General features: G+C 44.1%; 2 protein-coding genes across 3 annotated transcripts in view; both read left to right on the plus strand.

Moving 5' to 3' along the window:
* Window positions 1-9,102, plus strand: part of DUS2 (dihydrouridine synthase 2) — a 67,613-nt gene extending 58,511 nt beyond the window's left edge. Inside the window, exons 14-16 of the mRNA XM_083165181.1 lie at window positions 3,825-3,912; window positions 5,125-5,198; window positions 8,798-9,102. Coding sequence (XP_083021307.1) covers window positions 3,825-3,912; window positions 5,125-5,198; window positions 8,798-9,023 — 388 coding nt within the window. The 3' untranslated portion in view covers window positions 9,024-9,102. The remainder of the gene's footprint in view (window positions 1-3,824; window positions 3,913-5,124; window positions 5,199-8,797) is intronic.
* A 4,510-nt stretch (window positions 9,103-13,612) lies between these two features.
* Window positions 13,613-23,851, plus strand: part of NFATC3 (nuclear factor of activated T cells 3) — an 85,068-nt gene continuing 74,829 nt past the window's right edge. Inside the window, exon 1 of one of the 2 annotated variants that reach the window (XM_083164574.1) lies at window positions 13,613-13,884. In XM_083164574.1, coding sequence (XP_083020700.1) covers window positions 13,800-13,884 — 85 coding nt within the window. In that variant the 5' untranslated portion in view covers window positions 13,613-13,799. The remainder of the gene's footprint in view (window positions 13,885-23,851) is intronic. The other variant, XM_083164573.1, reaches the window with a different exon arrangement.

Consider the following 23,851-nt stretch of genomic DNA (forward strand, 5'->3'; position numbering starts at 1 on the left):
TGTGTCACCCCACCAGTTAGTGCTGCTCTCCTTATATTGCTGGCTGAATAACTTCCAGATGGCTTGCTTTATGCAGCAGATAATTGAGGCTATCACTGCCTCCACTGAGAGACTTCTCACTAAATTTGATACTACAATGACTGCTCCTACAAGTGATTTTAATACTACAAATGTGCAAAATTTCTCCAGCATACGAGATGGATATTCTCCTGAGCCTAAAATCCCTATACTACATGCATGGCCTGCTCATGTTGGGATATCCACTAAGATTGATGCTATGCTACCTGCACCCTCAGATGCTTTGGATGCTATCTCCAGATCTCATACAACAGTGGCATCTCAGAGGCTATCCAGTATACTGGATGGATACACCCCTATACTTGAAATCCTTTCACTGAATATCTGGCCGCCATCTGTTATGACAGCTCCAGGCTTCTGTTGTGTGACTGCTCCAGATGATTTCATTTTCCAGAGGTCTTTCTCTGCCTACCCCCGGAACCTATATACGCTTAGATCATGCGGCTCGTCTCTGGACTTCGTGCTGCACTACTTCGGCTTTCCATGTATATATCCTCGGGCGCAAGATAAACCATGTGCTGATTGCTCTCCTGCTTCTTCCCATGTAAAATGGGTCACTACAGACTTTCTGTTTTTCCCCTATATTTATGCTGAATGTTGGCCAGACTAGTGTAAGAATATACGTATATAGCCCTGTTGCTAGTGAGACCCTGATCCATCTGATACGTATTTTATACTTCTGTGTATTCCCTTATTATTCTGCTGGCACATTAGCATTTTATGTTTTTGTATAACTGGGCAATATTTGATTATTCTCCTATTTGCTCCACGAGGATTAGGTCTGCCCTACTTTATACTACGAGTCAACTGCCCCTGGCAGTCCATATTGTTTAAGCTCCAGAATTGATCCTGGCCTTACTATGGCCATAAGCTTAGCCCCTGTAAGTTATCCTTTGTATATCCTTCAATATTTAAATGGTTGAATGGGAGGGTGGGTGGGGCGGGAGGGGTAGATTAGCTACTTGGCGTAGATTAGTTAATTTTTAGCTGATGGCCACTAATCTAATCCCTCTTGAGTTAGTGTTGTTTAATATTGGTTTGGGGAAGGGTGCAGTTTATTGGGATCCAAGTATGCCTAGGGTTGGGTTAGGCCATACAGGGTGGGGGGTTCTTGGGAGGTTTGTGTTGGGAAGTTTTATTTTATTTAACTCTATTTCTATTCTTTTATCCGGTGGATCAGACACGATTTGGCGATATATATTTAATAGCTATTGCAATGATGATCTATAACTCTGACATTTCTATGGCTATTCTCTTAACATTGGGGGTGGGTTGGGTGACTCAAAATGGCGCCTTTGGTCGCTCAATCTACGACCACTTCCTGGTACAGTGTTAATACTCCTAATATTTTGCTATCTACCGTGTTATCCTAGTTGCCTATGACTGTGTCAATTGTGATATTTGCAATATGTGTCTGATACTCCCGCTACTTGTTTTGGGAGTTTTGTTTTGTTTTTTTGCTTTGCTTTTCAAAAATCTCAATAAAAATTACTTAATTAAAAAAAAAAAAAAGCAAAGAACAAAAAAGAGTCAGGTATTCACTTAGAATCTAGTACAGTTAAGACTTCACCTTTTAATAGCCACGTTTGAAGGGGCAAATTAGGTCCGCCCCAACTCTGGTGCCACCAGGTCTTAAGTATAGACAAGGTACCGGATATCTACTGTAGTTGCAAGAATAAAAAAAGACACCACACAAAAGCACAATATTACACAAATCAAAAAAACACTTCAACCCACACAAAGGTACGGGAAGTACTGCAACCAGGAAATAACCCTGTTGGGGTAAACACAAACCAATAGCGCAAACCTGCGGTGAACTCTGGACTGGAAAGCAAAAACTGACCACAATGTTGCTAACAAGAAATATAAAGAGAATAACACCTGGGCTCCAAGTGGAGCACTTTATGGTATCTCAGAACCGGAACCAGGCATGCAGCAGGAGTCTCAGGAACAGATGGAACTAACCAGCCAGGAAGAGAATGGGACCGAAGGGAAGGCAGGAATAAATCAGCCTGGAGCAACAAACAGAGCAGAGAGGTAGGCGGGTGCCTGTTACAAACAGGAAATATCACCAGCAGCGCTGTGCTGACCTGAATCCCTTAAAAGGGCTCTGGTATCCAATCACCTTGAGAAGGATCAGTTTAGCCCCCCGGGCTGAATGATGTGAGCTGTAGCAAGGTGTGCCTGGGCAGCTTCCCCCGTTGCCCCGACACGGAAGTCGTCACCAGGCTTAAGACTGCTGGAGCGACCAGCACCAGGGATGCGAACGCACACTGACAGGAGTGCTGGGTCTCCCTGTCAGTCCAGGCAGCGGGTCCGACGCCGTCACCGTTTGTCATCGCAGCTAACAAAATATGCTTTCACATATGGATGGAAACTATTAGTCAAACGACCTGTGCATGCCCTCAAAGATCTAAACCTTTTCTGAGATGGGAGTTTATTAAGAAAAAAATAGTTTCCTGATTCTTTTTAGAACCCTACATGTTGGCAACCACATTCCAATGATTGTATTTGTTTTTAGTTGTTTCCAAACTGGTCTAGACATTGCAAGGGTGCCTTGGGTATAGTCCAGGACCAAATTCAATTATTTATGGTAAAAGTGCTAAACAAAACCTGTGCTGGTTGCTGCCAATCATAAAATATCAGGACTAGTGTTACCACTAGATTCCGATGTGGGCAGGGCATCAGGGTTGTGGGGGCACACAGAAAGGGGGCCTGGCAGGGCACCCTGCTAAAACAGCCTAGCGTTAACACTATGGACAATCAAGAACCACAACTGTACACCCCCACATAACTGAACCTAAGACAAAAAGCAGGCACAATTTACTTATTATAATATATTTTTTCTAAATTTAGTAATAAAAACTTTGGTCCTAGCAATTCTGTAAAAAATTACACTGTTGGGCGCCAGCATTCACGAACATTTGGGAACCACTAGTGCAGTGTTTTTCAACCACTGTGCCGTGGCAAACTAGTGTGCCTTGAGCTGTTCTCAGGTGTGCCCCCAGATCTAGAGATGCCCAAATCAGTTTACAGCCACCACCAGTTTAATTGTTATTTACTGGCCTCTTCTTTTCATGTAAAGGGCCAATGTATTTTATTTTTGTTACCTGTGGGGACCAGTGTGATTGTTTTTTTTATATGGGGTCAATAGGTTTGGTTTTTTCCCCTGTGTTTTGCCCTGTGGGGATCTCATGGTGTGCCTTGGAAATTTTAAAATCTTATTTACTGTGCCGCACGGTAAAAAGGTTGAAAATCACTGCACTAGTGTAAAGGCCCCCATACAGGTTGCGATGGGATGCGCGCTCCCAGTACAAAAAAGTACGTGCTGCACATACTTTTTTGTACTGCCCACGGATCGCATCACATGCAAAACGCATGTGTTGCGATGTGGTCCAATAAATAACGCGTCCCATTGCACGCAGTTATCGTAACGTGTATGGGCACCTTAAGCCATTGAAACTGGTAAATTTGGATCAACGCATTACCTTCTAAAGTCAACCACCAATTTTTGGTCTTTCTTCCATTTGGTAGCAAACAAAAGAAGGGTTTACCCGTGTATGAGATCCGAGTATGCGGACAGTTCACACAGGCAAATTACCGGGTCGACGTGCTAGACCCGGGAATTTGCCTGCAATGAGAACGGGGTATAACTAAAATCATATGGTCTTTTCTGTGTGTGATCAGAAATACTACTGTATTATTTTGTTACTTTTATTCACTCCTGCTGATTTAATTTTCCTTAGAAAAGACTACCGACCCCAAGTCACCCCCAAGTCGCTGCTTCTGGAATGGTGCAGGAAGGAAAAGTTTCCCCAGCCAGTATATCAAACTGTAAGTTTTATGAAAGCCGTCGTTGAGACATACTGAACCTGTACATTTCAAAAGGGTGCAGAGAGAGATCTGGTCATAGGCATACAGAAGAAATTGTGGTTTGGTGGTTGATCCAAAAATATAAGAGGTGACCACAAATAGGACCGGAGGCGGTCATACAGCCTCCCAGTCCCGGTATCTAAACCTCTCATCTGAATTGAATATGTAAGAAACTGAGACAGAGCGCACAATGAGCAACAGTATCAAAAGATTTTTAGTAGTGTAACAAAAGTTCACATACATAAAGGTTAAAATATAACCGCATGCCATCAAAGAAATCCGCATCCGCACTGCTGTCAGATCGACGGGACCAGTCCTGCAACACCGCCGTAGACTCTTGTACATACAGTACAATGCGTTACTGTCTGGGGGCCACGCCCAACACGTTTTGTCACTGTTTTGACTTCATCAGAGGGTGTATATATATATATATATATCACACATTCTGACATTTATTTCAAAAAGACTTTATACTACACAAAGGGGGATATTCTATTGACATTAATGGATTTCACATATGTCCATGTAGGCAAGGACATATTTGTTATTATGCCTCACACATAGAATAACTCCCAATAGGTAGCCCCAAAGAGACCCATTTTGCGGCGTTAACATGAGTCCGGGTACTTATCCCAGATCCCTTTTTTGTCTGATAGCGGTAGTTTACAAAATGCAAAAATTTGGGCTATAATAGGATAGCCCAATGATATCATAAGCCTAGCATTGGCACTATTACCACGTTTTTGTTGTGTGGTAAACGATCACCGGCAATAGGATAGTTTTTGCTTTAATGGCCTGCCTCTGTGTTTAACATAACTTTTCTTTTTTAGTTGTAAACTGCAGTAAGTAAAAGTCCCACAAGAAAACTTATTATCCAACTTATTTATATTTTGACGATTATGAAATCATGTCATACTTCATAATAATTAATGGGTGCAGGTAATCTATTTATATGTTTTAGCTACTGCAGATAAACTGACACATACAGTATTTTTTATCCTAGCTGTTCGCACTGATTTGCGGCTTGTCAATATGTCAGTATACTGTATGCAGTGAGGGAGCCCTCTCTGCATGCAGTATACTGTTACCATTTTGTAGGGTTGTTTTGCTTCAGTAGATTAATCTTTATAACGTTTTTGTATGACATTTGAGATACTACATTTGTGCCTTCAGGTTCAGCGATCACTTGATAGATTTTTCCATTCTGTGGTCACTGTGAATGAGGAGAAATATTGTTCAAGTTTGTGGTAAGTTGCGATTCTCTTTTTGAAGTAATTTAATGATGTGTGTGCCATTAGTATAATTACAAGACATTATGATGTACTGGAACGGTTTTAGCATTTTCCTTTAGTGTATTTTTGTTCTTCTGGAACTGAAACACAATGTATAATACACTACTGTTCAAAAGTTTGGGGTCACCCAGGCAATCAAAACTGACTTTTATTTATCAAATGAGTTGAAAAATGAATAGAACATATAGCTAAGACATTGGCAAGGTTAGTAATAATAAATGTGTCCTTCCTACTTTACTGTTGTCAAAGAATGCTCCTTTTGCAGCAATTACAGCATTGCAATCCTTTGACATTCTAGCTGTTAATTTGTTGAGGTCATCTGAAGAAATCTCGCCCAACGCTTCCTAAAGCTCCTCCCACAAGTTGTATTGGCTTGATGGGCCCTTCTTGTGTACTATTATGGTCAAGCTGCTCCAACAACAGCTCAATGGGGTTGAGATCTGGTGACTACGCTGGACACCCCATTACAGACAGAATACCAGCTGCCTGCTTCTTCCCTAAACAGTTCTTGTATAATTTGGAGGTGTGCTTTGGGTCATTGTCCTGTTAGAGGAGGAAATTTGCTCCAACCAAGTACTGTCCACAGGGTATGGCATGGCTTTGCCAAATGGAGTGATAGCCTTCCTTTATTCAATATCTATTTTACCTTGTACAAATCTCCCACTTTACCAGCACCAAGGCAGCCCCAGGCCATCACATTACCTCCACCAGCATCTTTTCACTCATTCTGCATCTTAAAAAATGTTCTTCTGTGTGATCCAAACACCTCAAACTTCGATTTGACTGTCCATAACACTTTTTTCCAATCTTTCTCTGTCCAATGTCTGTGTTCTTTTGTTTGTATGAATCTTTTTCTTTTATTGGCTAGTCTCAGATATCGCTTTTTCTTTGCCACTCTGCCTAGAAGGCCAGCATCTTCAGAGTCGGCATAGTGTCAGAATCGGCGTAGTGTTCCCGCGACTTACGTAGTCATCATAATTAGTCAGAAGTAGTGTCCCTGTCAGAAACAGCGTCTTGTTCTCGCGGCCGCTTAGCGTAGCCAGCGTCCCTGTCAGATGCAGCGTAGTGTTCCCGCAGACAGCGTAGTGTAGTCAGTCATCTGGTATATTGAGCGGTACGCAGTTAGCGTAGTCAGTCAGCTGTTAGATTCTGTGAGAGTCAGACCAGCTGTTAGATTCTGTGAGAGTCAGACCCATTTCAGTCATGGCTGCTGAAAAGCTCACTTTTTTTTCAACCTGCTGCAGACGGAGGAGGAGTCGGTGGCTTTTCTACAAAGACACAAATTTCTGCCTGACACCCAGAACTGCCCCAATGGCCACCTTTTGAGGCGAAATGTCAGGGCGCGCAAAACCATGGCACTGCCACATCCACAGCTGCGGAAAGGTCAGCATCAGGGCAGCGCAATGGTTCAGATGGTGCCATCTGACCTTTGTCACCCTGATCCGATTCGTGTTCTGTTGGGCAGAGGAGCTGACCAGCATCCGCTTCTTTGAGCAACATCTGGCAGAAGACCACCATCCTCTACAACAATTTGATGAGGGAGGCCTGCACCGTCGACCTCATGTCAAAGCCTCACCGACGTATTTGCGGCCCAGGTAGGATCGTCGAGGTGGATGAGAGCCTATATGTTCAAAGGAAGAACCATGTTGGTCGTATGCTGCCCCAACAGAGGCTCTTGAGAGGCATTTCAAGGGAGACCGGAGAGTGCTTAGTCACAGCTGTCGAAAGACGTGATGCCAGCACCCTGATGGCCGCCATCGAGAGGCACATCGAACTGGGGACGACCATCTTCTCGGATTGCTGGCGTGTCGACAAGTCGGAGTAGCTGGAGCTAGCAGGGTACCACCATGCTCGGGTAAACCACCGGTACAAATTTGCGGATCTGGAGACCGGGGTTCACACCCAGAACATTGAGCGGCTTTGGGGATCCTGCAAGTGGTGCAATAAATGCCCAAGGGGCACTGCGCGCCATCAGCTAGACTCCTACTTACAGGAGTTTATATGGAGAAAGACTCTTGGCATCGATAACCCGTTCCAGCGTATCCTCCATGCGCTAACCCTGCTCCCCCAGGCTGAGAAAGGCGACGGCGCAGGGGCAGAGACAATACCATCCACTTCTCATGCTGTTTCTGCAAATGCAGTTTCTGAGGAATGACTTTCTCAATTTTTTTGTCTTTATTCTTCGTCTTTTTCATCGTATTGTCATTTGATAATTTCCTTCATTCTTCTTTATTATTAACTAAAAACCAGTTACCAGTTAACACATGTCGTCATTACTGTCTCAGATGTATGCGATGACAGGTGTGAATGTGTTCCTGAAACACCCCCACCATCCACGCCAGCCCGAAGCCTGGCGAGCGGACGCGTTAAGTGTCCTCCAAACCTTTTCATACCCCCACTATCCACGTCGGCGTGGAGTTGATTTTATAAAGTGTGGCGAGGGGACGCGGAATACATGTGTATTAATCCACGTGCGCTTGCCTCGCTGCAATTGCCACACTTTATAAGATTAACTCTAAGCCCACGTGGATACTGGGGATATGACGTGGATAGTGGGTGAAATGTGTGTCGATAGTATGTGTGTGTGTAGTGCATTATACTTGCCTAACGTCCATCACGATCCCCGCAGCGATGTCCCCAGCACCAGCGTTCTCCTCCATGACACCCCGGTGGCAGCGTTCCCCTCTTCCGGCACCCTCCTCCATGACACCCCAGTGGCAGCAATGTACGCAATTAGGGTAGTGCCACTGGTGGAGCAGGGAAACCATGTGATGCTCCCCCAGTGGCAGTACGCTGAATTACGTACATTGCTGGCGCCGGGGAGTGATGAGAGACTGCAGGAGGAGGGGAACGCTGCTGCTGGGGTGTCATGGAGGAGGTTGTTGGAGGAAGGGAACACTAGCGCTGGGGACATTAGGGCATTAGGTAAGTATAATGCACTACACACATATTAGCAGGGCGCCCGGCTAGGCTACGCTGACAACATGGCCTAAGGTACGTTGTCAGTGTAGCCGGGCGCCCTGCTAATACACAAGTACCAAAAATGTTGTAACGTCGTGTAGGTTCACAGTAGCTACTCAAGAAATAGTGAATCCTGGTTTTTAAGGAAAACTCACAAATAATGCATTAGCTCATACCCCCACTATCCATGTCGGCATGGAGTTGATTTTATATAGTGTAGCGAGCCCCGCAAGGGGAAGCGGAAAACTAAGCAAATAGCTTAGTGGGCGCCCAACTAACATATAAGACCGCTTTAATCAACCCCCTGAAACTGAAACATACTTTTCCATTCTGGGTGTGAAAGATCCATCCTCTAATAGTCAGCAACAAGTGGAAATCTAGCTGGGATGTGCACAACTGATTTGCCTACAGTTCCTCAATGTAACATATATGCAGCCCCAACATGTGCAGTTGCTTAAAAATCTTGAGATCTACTATCTGGGTTCCTGATATTTCTTGTTCTAGGAACAATTACTTCTTCTACATCACAATTTTGAAGTAACCGAAAATGCATTGACCAAATAAACATGATCTTGTTTCATCTTTCATTTCAGGGACAAGTCTAAGAGACTGGCAGAACAAGCTGCAGCCATCGTTTGTCTCCGTACTCTAGGGCTTCCCGAAGGGAAGCTTGATGAGGGGGAAAGTTACCTTTTCTTAAAAAGAAAGAGAGACGTCCAGAATGTTGATGTTGAATGCTTACCCCAAGAATCACATACTAAAAAAAGGCATCAAAATGACGAGATATTTGACAAAGTAAAAAATTTGACCCAGCTTTGACGATAAGCCATATGAATGTGACTTTCTTTATTTTATTACGTTTTATCAAAACATAAGGGACAAAAAAAAATAATCCAAACAGGCCTTTAATTCATTTAAGGCCAATTGTCTCTGTCTTCTCTCAAGTTGGTGTTTTTCTTTTGTATATAGAAGCATAAAAAATGGATTTGAAGTAATAGTATAAAAAAATCTACCCCAAGTTTTTGTTTTGATAATTAGAATGATGTAATAATTGAACATGTCAACAATGTTAAAGACACACTTGGGTAACTCAGACACGCTGTTAACTATTGGTTAAAGGGCTTCCTTCCACGTTGCTGTTAACTAATAAAGTTTGACTTTATTGATTTAAGGTGTGTGCTTGTGTTAGGTCCCTGAGTGAGGGTTAAATATGTCTTTCAAATTTATTTAAAGTTCTGCATGCTTCTTGATCGAGCACCAGGATTTAGGATTGACATGGGAATCTGTGTTATCAACAAAGTAAACAATGTACATTAAAATCTATTTCCTCTAATAAACTTCCGTGTTTAAATTCGAGTAGGACACCTCAATATCTGGAACAGCTATTAAGAAAACCATAAACTTTGAAATGTTGTCACCATGACTTACAGGTGAGTTAAGTTTGTGGAGACCCAGATGGGTGAATTTCCAGAAAAGTAGTTTAAAAAAGCTTGAATATATATATAATAAATCTATTGTATACTTGGCTAAAGTCATTGATCAATTCAATATTTGTTCAAAACAGTAATCACATACGCAGATTCAGGAGCCCTGCCCCCTGTATCTAGTGGCTGAGTAATACCCCTGTCACACCACAAATGCAGAGACAAACCCAGGAATTAAATTCCCGGGACAAGCAGGGACATTCCTGGGTTTGGACCCATTCACACATGCTTTTGAAGCAGGGACATCCAGGGCCAGCACCTTTCACACTGAACCCAGGTTTACCCTGTATTTCTATCAGAATGTCATTACAAATAGACTTTTTTAAGCTCACAAAGTTGTGGTCAATAGAGAGAGGGAGGGAGAGAAGGAGGGCGGTCTTGCTCACCTCATTGCAGCAATCATGGCTAATTCAGTAGGACTGTCTCTGCCTGTGTTCCTGATATTTTGGGCTTTACTGCTGTTTGACCCGGCAAGTGAGAGCCTGATGCAGCTTTTAACTCTGTGCTCTATAGTGCAGAGTTATACCTGGAGGAGGAGAGGGCTTTTTTTGGCAGCTAGGGAAAGGTCTCAATGTCAGTATTTTCGCAGGAGGAGAACCCTGATTTCGCAGACCATGGCTTCTATTATGCGGGTGAGTACCAGGAGTGAGTGAAGGATGTGGGCCAGAGACCGCCCACATGGAGATGTTTTCATGGATACTGTGAAGGCTTTTCAGGATGAGCAGTGGATGGCCCACTTTTGCATGTCTCATTGTACATTTGACTACTTGCTGGACCTTCTCACCCCAGCACTTACGATGCAGACTACCCACTACTGGTCAGCTATCCCACCAAGGAGGAGACTTGCGATTGCACTGTGGTGGTATGCTACGCCAGGATAGTACTGCACAATTTCCTTTTTGTTCGGTGTTGGTATCTCCACTTTATGCACAATTGTGCAGGTGACAAAAGGCTATTCTGGATACCTTTATATAAAAAGTTAATCTGTTTGCCACAAGGACAGCACCTAGATGACACCATCCTGGGCTTTTTGCAATGTGGGTACTCCCAGTGCAGGAAGCTGCCCTGCTAGCCAATCAGCAGAGGCAACACGGCAAGAAGGGACATGTCCCAGCACCTTTCACACCAGCCAGTAACCCGTGCTGGACGCGGTAGCAACCCTGCTGCCTAGCAGGGTGGAAATCCCGGCAAATTTACCTGGAAATTTGTCCTGGGAACCTTTCACACCAGTGCTAGTCGCGGGTTGTTCCCAGACCTAACCTGGGAATTTAGGCTGATGTGAAAGGGGTATTATATTCAGATCATCCTGGCACTTCTGCAGTCAGTGGTTTCATCCCGGTAAAGGGTGGTGAGGACAGCATGAAAAATACCGACCTCCCCTCTGTTCAAGAACTGTACTTGTCCAGACTCAAGAAGTGTACAGGGAAAATTTTGAATGACCAGATGCATTCTGGACACAAACTGTTTAAATTCCACCATCTGGCAGGCGCCACAGAGCCATCCCGGCTAGAACAACTAAGTACTCAAAAACCTTCTTTCCTCAAGTGTCCAACAGTTGAACAATGACTAGCATGCCTGTTCCTACTCACTGCATATAATAACAGTACACTGTGATCCATGTAGTCTGCATATGTTGTGTTATTCGATACATGATTTGTTACATGATTATGTTGTATGTTCCCCCCCTTCCACATTGTCGCCTGGCTGATGTAGTGTAAATCAGATAAAATTACTAGTATACGCAAGTATACCTGACCAATAAAGCTGATTCTGATTGTAATTAGGCTAAACACTGACAGATTCCATTATAGGCTAGACCAGTGAAACCACAATTTCATAGGTATAAAGGTCAAATTATGAAATTACATAAATGCTAAAATAAAGAAAATTAAGGGTCATTATTGCCTCAATTTTGTATTGTATGGCATGGATTATATAGATTTAAGATGCAAGGTAAATAATATTGTCCAAGGATTAGCAAGGGTTCTATTGATGACATGTAATATTTTATATTCATAGGACAAAGCCCAAGCTAACTTCTAAACATCACATTGTATACAGAATAACACATGTATATAATTGCCAAATGAAGTTAAAAACATAAAATGACACTCAATTGTATATAGTCCGCATACAATCATAGAGATCAAAAAGGTCATACATTCCCAAACCCCCATCCTTATTCCACAAAAGTAAATCCTTTAAAATAAGCTGGCACCCAGTCTTTTCTTTTTCTTCTTCAAAATAAAGAGACAATGAAAATTGACAAACAGGGAAATATTTGGCTACCTGTAAGGACAGTAGGATGCTTTTAAGTGCGGGGAAACCAACTGTCTGCCCTGAAACAATCTACATAAAGAATAGAACCATCACAATCCATTTAAATGATAATCCGATCAACATCAGGGGTTTCATTAATTGTGAGGCCACCTTTGTGGTGTATATGCTCTCCTGTAGCTGTGGCCTCAAATATATTGACATAACTATGCGATCGTTGAGAACTAGATTCCTAGGACACCGTAGGAATGTTATTAATGGAAATTTACTATACATGTCTCAAGACAATTCCATGATCATGATAACGCCAAACATCTAAGGGAGGTAGGAATAGAACATGTCCATACTGCCAAGCGAGGAGGTGACCGGTTTAGGACTCATTGTAGACAAAAGATCTACTGGATTTTTAGGGTAGATTCGCTCTTCCCAAAGTGTCTAAACAAGTCCGAAGAACTCAATATATTATTATTATTTCCCTCATCTTAATTATTGTTGGACCCTACTGGGTTTTGACTTATAATGTACACTTGATATAATGTAAAAATGTTTAGTCATATCTTTTAGCTGAACAATGACCAACTATATACTGTTTTGACAATAATGAATTTCCCATTGAGTTGAGTCCTAAAAAACTATTGAGGTTTAACTCTATTCCAGGCATTCCCAACCACGGTCCTCAAGGCACACTAACAGTGCAGGTTTTAGTGATATCCAGGCTTGAGCACAGGTGACTTATTTAGTATCTGAGGGATTCTGATTAAACCGTCTGTGCTGAAGCGTGGATATCAGTAAAACCTGCACTGTTGGTGTGCCTTGAGGACCGTGGTTGGGAATGCCTGCTCTATTCCTTTACAACCAACACGTAAGCCTATGGTATTATTTAATTATTTCATCTCAATATTATTTATATTATCAGTGTTCTAAGCATTTATTTGTTACTAACACAACCGATCTACATTCCTTGTCAATATATTGTATTAGTATGCATCATTATGCCTATTAGTATAAAACTGTAGCAATTCAACTGATATTCAGTAAGTTATTCATATTTTTATTTCCATATTCAAACATCATTTTTTATTATTATTATTATTATTATATTATGATTAAATCTATATAGTTTTCTATTTATTTATATTCACAAATTATATTATATTATAAGTATGTTTATTTAAATTAATACTTTTATCTATATGTATTTGTATTTCATGCTCTTATACAGCAAATAGAAGTTCATTTAAGCAAATGATTCCACGCCTAGGTTCTAAATGACTTCAGCTCTAATTACACTCTGTCCTTTCGTGGCTGCCCAACAGCTTGTGCATGTTAGTAATATATTATATTACCACAACTTCACTCTCATATGTGAGAATTGAAGCATTTCTCAGACTAGAAGCCATTCCACAGTCTCCAAAAACATGGCGGCGTCGCCCCTCCCTGGTGGACAGCAGTGTCACAGGCTGTGCGGGTAACAGCTGCGCGGACAGTGATATGCAGGGTCCCGCCGCCGCCGCCGCTCAGAGCCTCTGTCTGTGTGTGTGTGTGTCACTGTCTGTGTGTGTCACTGTCTGTGTATATGTCTGTGTGTCCGTGTCTGTATGTGTGTGTCTGTGTCCGTGTCTGCGGGGAAACATGTTGGCGAGGACAGGGGAGGGCAGGTGACGTCAGTGTGACGTGCAGCCAATGAGTAACCGGGGGAAGGAGGAGGGGTAGGAGGCTCCACCGCCGGCCGCCACTCGCCAGCAACACCGAGAAAGTTGGCGTGGGGTGAGAGAGAGAGGAGAGCGGCGCACCGGGGAGAGGGCGGGATTCCGGGGGCGGCTCGCAGGCACCGATGACTGCCGCACACTGTGGCTCTGACGAGTTGGACTTCAGGCTGATATTCGGGGAGGAGACGGCTCAGCCCTTCGGAGCGGCAGGTAGGAAGCGGCGGAACTTGTCTCCCGTTATGTCGCTGCCTGGAGAGTGGCGGCTCACCGGGTGCAGAGTGGCGGGGGCAGGTGCTCCGGCATCGCCGTAAATAGTAGCAACCTGTCCGGGGTGATGGCAGGGGACGGCCTGCAGGGGGCGCTCTGCCGGCGGAGCAGATGCACCGAGCTATGGAGGGGGCAGGAGGGGCCCGTCACACAGGTGCCCGGTGGGGGCAGGAGGGGCCCGTCACACAGGTGCCCGGTGGGGGCAGGAGGGGCCCGTCACACAGGTGCCCGGTGGGGGCAGGAGGGTCCCGTCACACAGGTGCCCGGTGGGGGAGGGGGCAGGAGGGTCCCGTCACACAGGTGCCCGGTGGGGGAGGGGGCAGGAGGGTCCCGTCACACAGGTGCCCGGTGGGGGCAGGAGGGTCCCGTCACACAGGTGCCCGGTGGGGGAGGGGGCAGGAGGGTCCCGTCACACAGGTGCCCGGTGGGGGCAGGAGGGTCCCGTCACACAGGTGCCCGGTGGGGGAGGGGGCAGGAGGGTCCCGTCACACAGGTGCCCGGTGGGGGCAGGAGGGGCCCGTCACACAGGTGCCCGGTGCTCCGTGTATACAGATGTACGTGGCCGTCTTCTGGAGTGACAGCTGCAGGCATATGGGCGCCGGGCAGCAGCGGCATGGTGTCGTGTAGCCGGGGATCTGTGACACCAGGGGGCGGGAGGGGGGCAGGGTGTGGGCAGACCCCCGGGTTTCCCAGTGACTGTACTACATGTCATGGTGCAGGTGAGGCCTGAGGGCAGCGCTGGGCACGTCTATGGGAAGAGGGCACAAAGTTTATCTGCACTAAAAAAACAATTATATATCACCATTATTATTATTATTATTACTATATATCACCATATAATATTATTATTATTATTATTCACAACTGTTCTCCAGCACCAGGGAGCAGCAGCGCTGATAGCAGCAAGTTATCACTTTCTCTTGTTCTGGATCTATCTACTGGCAAATTAATAACAAACACAGAACATGTCCTGCCCCAGCTGCTGACACAGGTGATATATGGTTGTGAATTCAGCTGTCAGTTTTGCCCAAATATTCTGGCAGGGAAGACTTTAGGTTGGTATCCGTAATTAGCAGCAACCCCCCCCCCCCCCCCCCCCTCCTCCTCTCCAATGTTCTGCCAATATTAATATTTACAATCGGTTATTATTAAATAAAAGCTACGCTGAGCGAGGGAAACTCTGTCCGCTGAGGCTGCTTATGGAGTGACAATTTTTTTTTTTTTTGCACAAAAACTGGTTTAGTGAGTCTGAGTATTTTTGATTTCAGGTCATTGAAAAGCTGGCATTATTGGGGGTTTTGTCTAGTCCACCTGTAGGCAGGTGATACAAAATCCCCAGTAAGCTGCGGCACATGTATGCAGTGCGTCTATGTTACAGGGTACATACTGTAGGGTAGCCTCTGGTGATAACATTACTCACAGTAAATAATGGTGGGTAATCGGATACCCACCTTAGTAGAACCATGGAACTTGAATGTGATATATGGTTTCTGTTTATGTTTTCAGTGTATCTCTAACGTCCAGATTTGTATTGATTTGGCAAGCACGAGTATACACAGAAAACAAACAAATCCATAAGTGTTTACGGATCTGTTCCTCTTTTTGTCCTTATCAGTTATCTTTAAATATAGGATAAGTTTCCAGCCTGCAACTCTGTTGTGGTACATGTGCTTGAAGCATACTGCTGCTGGCATCAGGAGTGTCGGGGCATATAGCTGGGGCAAGTTACCCCCTAGTCCAATCTGTCTTATTGGCTGGTTTATTATGAAGCTCAGAATATGTACAGTGTAGAAGGGTGTACCTACTGTAGTTTAGGACTGAAAGTGGCCATACACCTGACATGCATACGACCTGGTCTCATGTACAGTGTAGAAGGGTGTACCTACTGTAGTTTAGGACTGAAAGTGGCCATACACCTGGCATGCATACGACCTGGTCTCATGTACAGTGTAGAAGGGTGTACCTACTGTAGTTTAGGACTGAAAGTGGCCATACACCTGGCATGCATACGACCTGGTCTCATGTACAGTGTAGAAGGGTGTACCTACTGTAGTTTAGGACTGAAAGTGGCCATACACCTGACATGCATACGACCTGGTTGTGTGCAGGTAGTAAGTGCGATTGTGTGCGTTAAAAGCACATGCGATCGCAATGAAAGCCAACAGATCATACGTACAGCATGTATGATCTGAGGGCTGACCTCTCGACCCGCGGGATTGCACATCGTATTGACATTCCTCATGATGTGTACATGGTGCCTCGCACGACCCCTCAAAATTGTGCGGCTCGGCCAGCTTGAGAGAGCAGATGGCCTCACACCATGTGACCTGTATGAGGGGGCACACAACTGTGTGTACTGTACTTTCCCTTCCTCTGTGGGTTCCAATTGTAAAAGTGTATGTGCATATTATTATACACACGCACGCGCAAACAAACTAGTTTTTCGTGATATCTATAGATTTTCTTTCTTAATACAGTCTCCCCCCCCCCTTCACACCAGGAAATGCAGGGACTAGGTTGGTGTGAAAGGGGCCAACCTGGGAATTTACCTGCATGATCCCTGGCCTGTATTTCTGGGTAATTCCCTGCATTTTCTGGTGTAAAAGGGGTATTACTTAAAGCATTTTAACTTTAAATATGATCATGAAGCATCATGTTTGATTAAGAATGCCAATGTTATTTAAATGCTTTAAGTAACCTCTACATTTTGTCATTTCCCCATCATTATTGGTTTGATCTTTAGTAGATACTGTATACTGCATTGTGTAAAGGTCTCCATACACGGGTGGATCGCAACGCATGCGATCCGATCCGCGGGCAGTACAAAAAGTTTGTGCAGCACATAGTTGTTGTACTGTGCGATGCCCGTGGGAGCGCACAGCGCATTGCCTTTACCTTGAACTAACTTTTCTCAAATTACTGAATTTTTTTTTTTCCCATTTAAAACTCCTGGTTTTTATTTGTGACCATTAGTTTATAGGTAGTTCTATAGTTCTAAGGTATCAACGGGAGTTGTGTAAATGGCCCATGTTTCCTGGTCTCTCAAATATTTGCTCTTCGTTATTGCTTTTAGCATGATTGTGCCACACTGTAATTACATAGTGTAACTAAACAAAACACAAATACAATTGGAAAATAGTGTTGGTTTTTGTTGTTAAAAGCTGAGTTGCTCCCACAGTTGCTGGGGAATAAGTGGGAAGTCTTGGCATCATTAGATAGTGATGGATATATAGTACAGTTTGTAACTGCGCTGCTATTGCTTATAGTAATTCATTCCCGTAGACTCTCTAAGCTATGGAGGATTTGGATGCTTGACCACACACCTGTTCCTCTTACTGATTGTTTCAAGCTCCAGGGTCACTGGCAAAAATTAATGTGTGAGCCATTCAGTGTTTTGAGTAATCGGATCTGTCTAAAATCCCCAGCGATATAGTTAACTATATATTGCTGACAGTCGTTGGAAGGGCTCTTCTGAGCAATATCGTTACATAACTTGTCCAGTGTGTATAGGGCTCTAGGGCCGGTCCCTTGCCAGATGAGTGGCGATCTTCGTTATCACATTTAGATGACCACATAATCTGATTGTTTATTACAGTATTCTGGGTCCAAGAATATTACAATATCGGAACCAATGTAGCGCAAGTAATAGAGTAGGGCCTACTCCACTGGTGGTAGAGGGGTTTATTGATTTACTTTATTTATTTATTTTTCAGAAGTTTCTGAATAGAATTCATTTTTAAAATTAATTTAAAACAAAAGTGTAAATTTTGTATTGAATTTTTTAAAAATAATCCTAATAATCTCTGCATCTTCTACTTTATCCATTTGACAATAAAAATATGGTTCCAAAACTAGGCACAGGTGGGGCACGCATGTCTAATAATAATAATACCCTTTGTCACCACGAGGGATCTGCAGTGCTTCATTACAAAGTACGTAAACAAATCAGGAAGCAGTGACTACAGTTTAAGACCATAAAGGACAAGTACAGAGTACATAAACATAGCTGTATCAGCAGGCAACACTGAAATAAGTTATTTGGAAAAAAGAGGGGAAAGACGCTCTTTTTGTTGGGGCACTGTTTATACAAAAGTTTGTATAATTGTAAGAATTTTTTTTTTTTTTTTTTTTAAAGATATCCTAATTAAAAGTTAAATTTTAATAAAAACATTATCTCACATCAGGGTAAATTCCCTGAACATATCAAAAATGTATTACTAAACCAAATAACCTATTCATAATTGAGGAACCTACTGAGTCACCCTGAAACAATTGATCTATAAACTTTTTCTTACAATTATACAAACTTTTGTATAAAGAGTGCCCCAACAAAAAGAGTTTTTTCCAAATACCCTATGTTTACTCTCTAGGGAGCACCTCCACATTTCTAATTAAGACAAGTTTCTTTACTTGTATCTGTATCCTTACTGTATTGTGGATTTGAACATACCCAACCTTACTATCCTAAATTCACACCTGTGCACTGGTCCATCCCCATAGCCCCTTTTCCCTTACAGCAAACACTGAAATAAGTATCAGGGTGGCAGAACACCGTGGGTTTAAGTGGGTGAGAGAGATTACATTCTAAAGCCCTTCCCCCTGGAGTACTGGGTACCTAGTAACGTTATATTACATAGAGAGAACATTCAATCGGATAACTTTGACTTCTATTCTGGCGTTACATTAAATACCATGCGCTAAAAAACATTCTGATGAAACTTCTCCTTTTCCTCAATGAAGAAACGAGAAATTCATGCATCTGCGTTCTGTCTTCACATTTGCTATTTAGAAATGAAGGAAGCTAGGAAGGGTATGCAATAAACAGAATAGCTTTAGTCTTTTTCTTCCAGGCCTATTTTAGCAATTTAAAAGATAATAATTACCTTGCTCTTGCGATGACAATTGTCTGAAATCAGAATAATGGGGTGTTCACACTTATGGGCCCTACACATGGAGAGATTTGTGCCAGAGATTCAGCAGAGAGATTTCAAATCTCTCACAGAAAGTGTTTAGGCGACTTCAGGGGAATAAAAAAAAAATCTTAAAATTTAAATAATGGGTTGAAATAAAGCCTTGGAGTAATAATAATGTTATTTATATAACCCTTTTCTCCTGATAGGACTCAAAGTTCTTGCATTAGCCTTTTACAGCACAAACTACAAAAGATAATATGGAACCCTGCGGGACACCACATGGAGGTGGCACTGGTGACGATGAAACTCTCTGTGACCTGCCAGTGATAAATGATTTTAGTGTCAATATATAAGCGGTATATGAGCCAGTATAACAATGTTCTCATGTAAAAGATCAGTGGGACAGGTGGTATTGTGAGACCCCACACATCCCCGGCTGCAACCTGTGCCGGCCGCACGACTCCCTAATAGCGGGAGGAGACTTTGTTGTTGATGCGATGTGAGTGGTAGATGTGCACACGTTCTCCAACCCATGTTGGCTTCCATTTATTAGGATGCAGGGAAAAAAGATATTATCTATCCACCACCCCCCCCCCCCCCCCCCCAGCAAGTTTAGACAAATGTTACGGTGTGTGGCATAATATGTACTGGTCATTATGGTATGTGGCATGTTGTGTAATGGGCATAACAGTGTGTGGCATAATGTGGAATCTTGGCAGAGTGTGTCCAAATGGCTCTAGCTGGTGAAGTGTGTGGCACTAATGTGTGGTGTAAAGTGAATTGGTACTATTATGTGGACACAAAGTCATGCCCTAAATTTTGGGCTCTGTGCCTATTTACGGGTTATGTCTTTTCTAGCTTATTATTATTTATAAGGCGCCACAAGTGTTTTGCAGGGCCGCAAAAAGGAGCATATGTGAGTGGGCCAATTGATACTTCCCCACCCCCTCAACCCACAAAAGCAGGGCTGGGCAATTGCGGCCCTCCAGATGTTGATGAACTACACATCCCAGCATGCCTTGCATCAGTTTCAGCATGGCCACATAGCAAAACTAATGCAAAGCATCCTGGGATGTGTAGTTCATCAACATCTGGAGGGCCGCAATTGCCCAGCCCTGCACAAAAGCCACAGTTATATTTGTTTACCCCAAGAAATAGGATCGGGCCAGCCCTCGGCTCAGGGTATATGCCATGTGGGGAGAGGAGGAGGCTTCTGTATGTGTCTTGCTGGGGGGGAAGGGGAAAGGAGGTTTTATTCCGTTGGGACCCAGAAATGGTCAGGTAGGACCCCGTTTTTTGTACGTGAGTGGTCCCGGAGACCCACTATATTTTTTAGGTTTTTGCGATCATTGAAGTAGCAGAGGCATCACAATAAGCGGTTAAACTGCGATGCTCAAGCCTATTGGGAACAGATGAAGCCGATGGTGTTTATAGATATTAGGTCACTTGGCTGCGGAGATCACTAACCCTAAGATGCCACTGTTATAACCCGAAGTCGTCGTATTCACTTACATCAGATGTCGGTGATGTAGCACAGAAGCCGCTTCAAGGAGTTGGATGTCCTTTATACTCCAAGGCCAGATCTGCATTGGTTACAGTCCATGTAATATTGGCAATGCTACATGTGTTTGTAGATCACTTCTGGTGTTGAAGCCACACGTTTGTCGTTCAGACTCTGAATTCAGTATTAGAATGTGAATGTGCTGCAGATAAGAGAAAAGCTGCACTTGCTGCTCTGCGCGGTTCTGAGAATGTCCTGTTTCTAACGAGGACTCTTTATTTTCATGTCTGCATTGATCTGTTTATTTCCCCCTACGCCGTTTGGCCTCTGTTTTTGCATTCCCGGTTATCCCGCATAATCTGCACTGTTACACAGTAGTAATCAGTGGCTGTATATTGCATCAGTTGTTGGTATGTGTAATGTTTATTTGCAAGTCAGACTTGAAACTGACAGTCGTCTATAAGAGGAAGTAGATGATTGGTTTGTCATAACTTGGCAGGTTGCCCATTTCAGGCAGTAGTGTGCCTTCGCTACTTAAGTGTTACGGGACCTGATTGCTGTGCAGCAGTGATATAATTGTATGTTGCTAATGTATTGAACACCTTCAAATTGGGATGGGAAAAGCGAGGTATCGACACTTGCCTCTGATCTGAAAACAGTAGCATCCCTATGGTCCAAATCCTGACACCCAGATTGTAAGTATGCTTCACACTCCCTACCTGCAGCCTCCCCCACCCCCTTAGTTCCAAACCATAATTCTTCCCTTAACCTTTCATGCAGCCTAACCATGGCCTAATCCTAACTCTGACTCACCCGTCTGTACGCAGTCTAACCCCAACACCCCTTGTAGTGACTAAACTCTAAGCATTGTGAGCAGACTCACAATTAGGATGCCAACAGTCTGGATTCTGGCAAAGGCATTTTGAGCGACGTCGGGATTCCGGTGTCGGCATTTTGAATTGCCGTCATCCCCCTGCTGGTAGGCTAAGAAGAGGTTATTGTGGAAGTGGATTTTAACTGACGTTTAGTAGCGAGAGCATCTTCCGGAATGTTGCACAGATTCAGGCTACTGTAATACTGGAGTGATGCATGAGGGGGTTCTGGAAGACTTCTAGAAATAACAAATAATTGCTAACATTACTGATGACCTGTTTGATAGATGTAATATTGCATAATAATCAGGAAGGCTGTCACTTCGGAATGTGCTGGCTGTAATGTACATTATAGATATGTATTCCTACATCTCGCATCCATTTGCCATGCAGTGCGAGACGTCTGGCCTGAGCTGGCAGGTTCTGCACAACTATGCTAACACCGGGCATCTTATGACGCCTCTCAGGGTGCCAAGAGGGGCTGTAGTAAAAGTGTAAAGGCCGCATACACACTACGGGCCCGATATCACCCGACGGGCGTATCGAGCCGAGAAATAGGGTAAATTCACCCAAAATAGCATCTGCCATCTGATGCGCAGTCCCATGTGCATTGTATCGGACGCGGAGATGAACCGTGCTGCATGTATGATCTCCGTGTCGGATCTCTCCCGGGAGCGGGGATCGCATGTGATACATCGCATATGATTCTTTAAGGGGAATTTGTTTAGGGAAGATCTGACCTCATGCAAAGAAGTTCCAATTCTAGTATAGGATTAACCGGCAATCCATTATGTTGACCAGTCCAAGTGAGAGATGTAGCATGCTGGTGGTTCAGGTATTATTATTTTCCTTTATATGGTGCCACGAGGGGTCTGCCGCACAGTTAGTGTACCTGGGGATTGTGACCTGCATTAGAGGAGAGTAACGGACGAGTACAGGGTACATAAAGCTCTATCGGCAGGCGACACTGAATAAGTATTACGTTGGCCACTGAAGATCGTTTTTCGTAAACTAGGTAATTTACATACAATGTTATCTTCATGCGATTGTAGAGATTAGTTGCATAAAAAGTGTCCAAATCACATGTGATGCATCGCACCGGAGCCCGCGCGTCATACTGGCTGCAGGAGCGATCTGTTGGATGGCATCCGAGCTGGTCAGGCGCGGCTGGGATCGCGTCAGCTATTCATATCGGATAGGCCCACATAAGAGATGTTGCCCGAGAAAGTCCCGGACGGCTCATGGGTGAATTGTTTGTAACTTAAAAGGTACTTGTTTCCTAGCACGGCGCCCATCTCGTTGTTTGTATGCCTTAAGTTTAAGGCACTTAAGGCATACAATCAACGCGATGACCCGATTTTGTGTCAATCACCAGCTAATTTGCCGGTGAAAGACAAAATCGGGTTGATCGCGGCCCCTAATAAGGGGCCGCGATGCGACCGACGTGATCAACCCGATTTTACATGGGTGACAATGTGAAATGGGCCAATATGGCCCACTTCACATTGTATATGGTTAAAAAGTATGTTTAACGCCACCCCACCACAACCCGAAGCGTGGCGAGCGGCGGCGGTACGCGTCCTCCGACCCTTTCATACCCCTACTATCCACGTCGGCGTGGAGTTGATTTTATATAGTGTGGCGAGCGCAGTGAGCCACCGAGCCCGAAGCGTGGCGAGCGGACGCGGATACCTGTGAAGCCCGCGAGGGGCCGCGGATACCTGTGAAGGAATCCGCGGCCCCTCGCGGGGCTCGCTGCGCTCGCCACACTATATAAAATCAACTCCACGCCGACGTGGATAGTAGGGGTATGAAAAGGGCGGAGGACGCGTACAGTCTCCCCTCGCGGGCTCGCTGTGCTCGCCACGCTTTGGGTTGGCGTCAATAGTGGGGTGGCGTTAACAATTGGGGGGGGGGTTGGTATTAAAATGGAGGGTTTTGGGGCTTTTTACATTGAAATCAATGTAAAATCGGGTCTCAGGGACCGTTTTACATTGATTCCAATGTAAAAATCGCATGCATCGCATGCGATTTGGTTGGCATGCGATGCGATCAACCCGATTTTTCAGACCCGATGGATCCAGTCAAAATCGTTGGCGCCGTGCTACGAAACAAGTACCCCTTAAAAAAAGCAAAGTCACATGAGGGAATATGGCCCTACCCCTGAGAGCTAACTACAGGGGTGACGCAGATTGTAGACTTTTCCCGAAATACCGCTCGTACAGCTTTATGCGGTGCTTTATGTGCTGCTTTATGCGGTGCTTTATGTGGTGCTTTGTCTGTGGTTAACATTTCCTTAAAGCTTCAACCATTTGAGCAGCTGTTGGATAAAGAACATAAAACAGATTGTAGTACACGCTTTCACGTACAGTACATGTGAGTCAAGACCTCGGTATGTGAACATTCCGGGAGCGCGTTTTTACAAGCAGAAGATAAGAATTTGGACCAAGTTTTGTCATGTCGCTGTAATTTCCCACTTTCCTGGTTCCAGATGCTGATACACATCTGCCCCCAAACTACAGATGATCAGATGAGATAAGATCTAGTACAAAAAGTATGTGCTGCACATCTCATCGCAAAACCGAGATCGGATGAGATGCGATTTTGTATACAATATTGTATAC

This window comes from Crinia signifera, chromosome 11 (assembly GCF_055691185.1).
Source record: "Crinia signifera chromosome 11, ASM5569118v1, whole genome shotgun sequence".
Taxonomy (NCBI): domain Eukaryota; kingdom Metazoa; phylum Chordata; class Amphibia; order Anura; family Myobatrachidae; genus Crinia; species Crinia signifera.